Source organism: Mustela nivalis (assembly GCF_964662115.1).
Source record: "Mustela nivalis genome assembly, chromosome: Y".
In the NCBI taxonomy this organism is placed as follows: domain Eukaryota; kingdom Metazoa; phylum Chordata; class Mammalia; order Carnivora; family Mustelidae; genus Mustela; species Mustela nivalis.
The window spans coordinates 35,551,167-35,557,166 of record NC_139041.1 but is presented as its reverse complement, the minus strand read 5'-3'; the positions used below and the strand labels follow the sequence as shown (position 1 = coordinate 35,557,166).

At 44.0% G+C, this 6,000-nt stretch overlaps 1 protein-coding gene across 1 annotated transcript in view; it reads left to right on the top strand.

Moving 5' to 3' along the window:
* Nucleotides 1-272: 272 nt before the first annotated feature.
* LOC309856940 (arylsulfatase F-like) overlaps nucleotides 273-6,000 on the top strand; it is a gene marked incomplete at both ends in the record, with an annotated part of 28,080 nt that continues 22,352 nt past the window's right edge. The window contains one exon of the mRNA XM_082718745.1: nucleotides 273-418. Within this exon, the coding sequence (XP_082574871.1) occupies nucleotides 273-418 (146 nt within the window). The remainder of the gene's footprint in view (nucleotides 419-6,000) is intronic.

Genomic DNA, 6,000 nt, shown 5'->3' with positions numbered 1-6,000 from the left:
TCTGCCGTAGCTCACAGGCTGTGGGCTGGGCCTGGCATGACACTAAAGGCCCCCGTTGGATTTGGATTCTGGATAAGCAACAAATGCTTTTCCCCGGCATCAGGTCCCCATGCAGTATTTGGGACATATTTGTGCTAAAATGAATACGGGACGTGTTGCTGAAAGTCAAAGTGAGCTGGGGGCATTTATCTGCTACATCTCGAAACCCCACAACAGTGGAATTCAGCCTGTGTGCTAGAGAACCATCTCTACAGTGGCCCTGGTAAGCCTGCATGGACGGGGCTGATGTGCTGGGCAGTGGCTGCAGGAGACATGCCTTTGTGTGGTCTCCAAAGACAGGCATGGCGTTCTCCACCCGATCCGGTTCTGAAAGCCAGGATGGTGGCTGCGGCGACATCATGTGGGGCAATATTTTGAGGTACTAGACTTCTTGCCCAGGCAGTTGTGTGTGGGAGCCAGGACGCAGACTTGTGGGGTTCAGCCTGCTCACCTCTTGTGCCTTTGGGGAGGAATCAAATGCACTTGTCCAGAACCATGGTACAGGCAATGCCATCCTACAGGATAGCCTTGAAGGAACTATGCGATCTACATCCTCACATTGTCTTTGCAGTCAATATTTTCCTTTTTTATAATGTAATTGTTGCAAACTCACCAGTCAGCTATAAATCATGGAGCAGCTCTCCTTCCCTGTCAGCTAGAATCCAAGCTTCAGGTGACAAAGTCATGTCCCCAGCATTTCCTGATTTACTTCCTCCTATGTTGCAAGAACTTCACCTGGAAAACCTGCATTTTCTGACCTACCTTAGATGCACCTTGTCAGGAATTCAGTCCAAGAGTTACCTTTTCCAAGACGCCCCTTGGAGGATATGAACAGACATTTCTGCAAAGAAGACATCCAGATGGCCAACAGACACATGAAAACGTGCTCCACATCACTCAGCATCAGGGAAATACAAACCAAAACCCAACAAGATACCACCTCACACCAGTCAGAATGGCTAAAATTCACAAGTCAGGAAAGGACAGATGGTGGTGAGGATGTGGAGAAAGGGGAACCCTTCTACACTGTTGGTGGGAATGCAAGCTGGTGCAACCACTCTGGAAAACAGCATGGAGGTTCCTCAAAATGTTGAAAATAGAACTGCCCTATGATCCAGCAATTGCACTAAACATACCCTAAAGATACAAACGTAGTGATCGAAGGGGCACGTGCACCCGAATGTTTATAGCAGCAATGCAATAGCCAAACTATGGAAAGAACCTAGATGTCCATCCACAGATGAATGGATCAAGAAGATGTGGTATATATACACAATGGAATACTATGCAGCCATCAAAAGAAATGAAATCTTGCCATTTGCGACAACATGGATGGAACTAGAGCGTATCATGCTTAGCGAAATAAGTCAAGCGGAGAAAGACAACTATCATATGATATGAGGAAGTGGTGATGCAACATGGGGGGTTTGGGGGGTAGGAAAAGAATAAATGAAACAAGATGGGATCGGGAGGGAGACAAACCATAAGTGACTCTTAATCTCAAAACAAACTGAGGGTTGCCGGGGGAAGGGGGGTAAGGAGAGGGTGGTGGGGTTATGGACATTGGGGAGGGTATGTGCTATGGATACAATGGAATATTACTCAGCCATCAGAAAGGACAAATACCCAACATTTGCATCAACATGAATGGGACTGGAGGAGATTATGCTGAGTGAAACAAGTCAAGCAGAGAAAGACAATTATCATATGGTTTCACTTATTTGTGGAGCTTAAGGAATAGCATGGAGGACATTAGGAGAAGGAAGGGGAAAATGAAAGGGGGCAGAAACCAGAGTGGGAGACAAACCATGGAAGACCATGGACTTTTGGAATCAAACTGAGGATTTTGGGAGGGGGAATGGGTGAACCTGGTGGTGGGTATTAAGGAGGGCATGTATTGCATGGAGCACTAGGTGTTATATGCAAACAATGAATCATGGAACACTTAACATCAAAAACTAATGATGTACTGTATGGGGGCTAATATAACAGAATTCTTAAAAATATAAAGTTTAAAATTATAAAAAAGTAAATTATAAAGTTAAAAAATTTATAAAGTTAAAAAAACACTTCATTGAACAAACACAATTTTGCTTGTAGGCGGAAGAGTTAGCAGCACCTGGTGGGAGCGTCTGGCCATTTCCTTCTTCTCTCCCTTCCTTCCTTCCTTCCTTTCTTCCTTCCTTCCTTCCTTCCAAGGATCCATCCTAGGACCCTGAGATGATGATCCAAGCTGAAGGCAGATGCTTAACTGCCTGAGCCACCCAAGTGCCCCTGGCCATTTTTGCACAAGGGATATTCTCAGCATGTTCCTCATTGCAAAACCGATGCATCTGTTACATCTTCCCTGAAACTGGGTTATTAGAAAGCAATGCTTTTTTTTTTTTAAAGATTCTATTTATTTATTTGACAGACAAAGATCACAAGTAGGCAGAGAGAGAGAGAGAGAGAGAGGGAAGCAGGCTCCCCGCTGAGCAGAGAGCCTGATGCGGGACTCGATCCCAGGACCCCGAGATCATGACCTAAGCCGAAGGTAGCGGCCTAAGCCACTGAGCCACCCAGGCACCCCTAGAAAGCAATGTTTTTATGTCAGAAGGGCAGGATGGAATTTGTTCTTATCTGGCTAACCCAGCTTTCACCTCTAGGGAGGGCAGGAGAACCTGATTCCATGTCACTTGGTAGGGTCTGTGCAGTCCTCAGCATCTGGTCATTGTGAAAGATGAAGATGATGACCCCCTTTTTGGGGGGCACCTGAAATTATCCATGGACATGGTCAGGGAGAGTCATTGAGATGGTTACCTTGTAACAGTGCGTATGTACATGTGAAAGCATGACCGTGACTTTACCCATTAAGAAAGCAAACTTGGGAGTCTAAGGAGTTTAGCAAAGGTCTCCACCATCTGTGGTAAGCAGAAGACTGTTTATCATCTAACTCTACCTCCTATTGGAGGCAACACGCTGTTCCATAAGCACAATCTACCGTCTCAAAAAAAAAAAAAAATATGCCAATGATGACAAGGGAGACATCCTATCAGTTTCTCTTGGAAGATGTGCATCTTCATCAGGACACCAAACCCAACATGACCATGCATGTTTACATGTACTCAAAGTTCTGTTCAAGTGTCCACTAGGGTTTATATCTTAAGATACATGCATGTCTTTCAAGGAGAGTAGCCAAGCGTCAAATCATACCTATTTAGGTAAAATCAAGGTTTTCCAACTTATTCCCACAAGCCCTCAATCTGAGGACAGGCTTGATTTCCAGTCATTGTCACTAACGGGATCATTTCTGATGAATACAACTCAGAAAACATGCCCCCAGTCTGGCCAACATCTTGAATCTCATCTTCCAATGGTTTTGTTTTTGGACTTAAAGATGGCTGCTTAAGATAGCGGTGTTGCATTACTAACGATGACTGAGTAAATAGCATTAATCACGACCTGAAACCTCACAGACAATTGCACTTAGTTGCACTTATTAACATAAAGTGCAGTCAGCAAGTACCAAACATATCAACGTGTGCAGATCATAGGGAAACAAATTACTAGCAGGAAGGCAAGTGTACGTGAGTGAAAAACCTTTTATGGTATGATAACTAAGGGCCCTGAGCAACTCCCAAGAAATTCACCCCATAACACAAAGAAAGATGGGGTGTATAATGAGGGCCCCAGAGTCTGGAAGGAGAAGAACCATTGAATGGACACACCAATGAGATATGGAACCAGTTAATGATGGAGCTGACATAGGAATCTGGATTTGGAAACACTTTTATGCCTTATATTTTATTGTTCAGGATGAAAACTTGGTACACCCTTCGTGGTGCTCATTTGGGAGAATGGGCCCAGAACTTTTCTTTTTTTCTTTTTTCTTTTTTTGGTTATTTTTATACAATTCCCATGCAAAGTTCCCTGGAAACAAAAATGACCTGGGGATCCTCTGTATGTTGGGTCTGATGGTCCAGGATCTGGTATCTAGAGTTGATGGAACCTGGAATAAGACATTCCATTAAAAAAAAAAAACAAAAAAAAACTATGTTTTGGAGGAAGAGGGCTTTATTATGAGAATCTATGCGGCTAATCCCTAAGCAAACTTCTCTGGTTTGTATAACTGAGCGTTCAGGAGCTTTTCTTTGTCTGTAGGATGACAATTCCTTGGTTCCTCTACACCCAGATTCTTTCATCATGTGGGAGAGTGGCTGTCTCTCTCTCTCTGTGCTTCACAGTGGCAACCCGTTTGGGGCATGGTGTTGACAAATAGCATGTCCATGAGCCCCTACATTATTTCCCATAGTTGGTCTTATTGAGCAGAATGGAGAAATAATCCTAGGGGTTGGGGAAAGGTTGTATGTTCCCTCCTTTGGTTGGGTGTACAGATCACCCTGGGGCAATGCTAGAGTTCCTTAAGTCATTGGAACCCGGTGTTCCTTCATAGAACAGCTTGATGAATCATTTTTGTGGCAGTCACAGATAGGAATACTCCGTAACTACAGGGAGGGTGCCAAGGGCTTTGCTGACTATGACATTTCCCCATGGGTTTGTGTAAGGAGATGCAAATCAGGGAGGCAAATCAGGTTGCCACATTTTTGTCTCACAAACCTGAACCATCTGGGTGGGCAGAGTGTTGACCAGCCTCCACATCGCAGAGAGAGGTGGTACCAGCAGGGTGATATTTAGCTGATGAGTCCAGGTGGCTGTTGAGCAGAAGCAAGAGGTCTTCAAGACAGCCTTCTGGTTTTGTCTTGGACAGAAAGGTAGACCAAAGCACAGCAGACAGGTGAGTTGAGGAAGCCTTATGAGGATGGATGTTCTTGACTCTTCTTGCTTCTTGTTTAGTTTCTGTTGTCATGGGCAGACTTGGGATTTTGGAAGCCCCTTTGGCTGCCTATTTTCTAGAACCCAGTGGGTCAGCGTAGGCATTGAGAGGTTGATTCCAAACCAGTGTTTGTCTGAATAAGCTTCTCTTCTTTCTCCTTCCTTAGCCAATAGCTCTTCTTCTGCTGTCTCTATCATCTTGCTTTTGACAAACAGATCGAGGAAGGAGGGGGTCTGTGTTATGGTCCTAATATTATCTTAAGTACAAACATGAGGGATGGTTTGTAGGCAAAAGATGAGTGAGTGTATGTTTTCTTTCATTGCAATGGATTTTGCTATAGTATCATGAGCTCATCATAGCTCCACCCTGATGTATGATAACGAACTATCCTAAGATCACTGTATGGTGTTGTAGTATTTGTGCTAATCCAAAACCAAAGTACTGGTCCATTCAAGTAACAACCTTTTTTTTTTTTTTTTTTTGGATGACCCAGATTTATCCCATGTAGACCTTCTGAGTATAAGCCTTCAGGTTTAGCAGCTCCTCGAGACTGTGTAGTCATCCAGATGTGTTTTAAGGTAGGTTTAGGGACAGAGCCAGTTAACTCAAGAGGCAGAGAGAGGTAGGGGGACCCAGGACTGGGCAAAGTAAGAGCTCCTTAAAAACAAAGTAAGAGCAGCAGAGACTTTGATGACGGGAGGTTCGTGTCTTGGCAGATTCTGAAAAAACCAGTTTTAAATGTCAGAAGTGGAAATTTGGCTTTGTCATCTCTTGTTACCATGGGGACTAGTGGCGTGAACAAGAAGATAATACCTGTCTGTGTTTGTTTGTTTTTTTTTTTTTTTCCAGCACATTTTATCTCTGGCCAAGGGAAAAAGAAAGGCTCCCAGCGGTGTGCGATGAAACTCGGGTGAGAGAAACAGTGAGCTATTTTGCAAATGCAGTGGACACTCTAGGGACACCTGGGAATTCAGCTTTATACATAACAGGGATTCAACGTCATGTTTTCTAGCCACGGTTGGTTGTAGATCCACACTGACATTCTGGGTTTGGTTAAGTCGATGATAAAAATAGGAGATACGTTGGCAACTGATACAAATATGAACTGCAGATTTCCGACATAGTCGTGTTATTTTCAGATGCTGCAG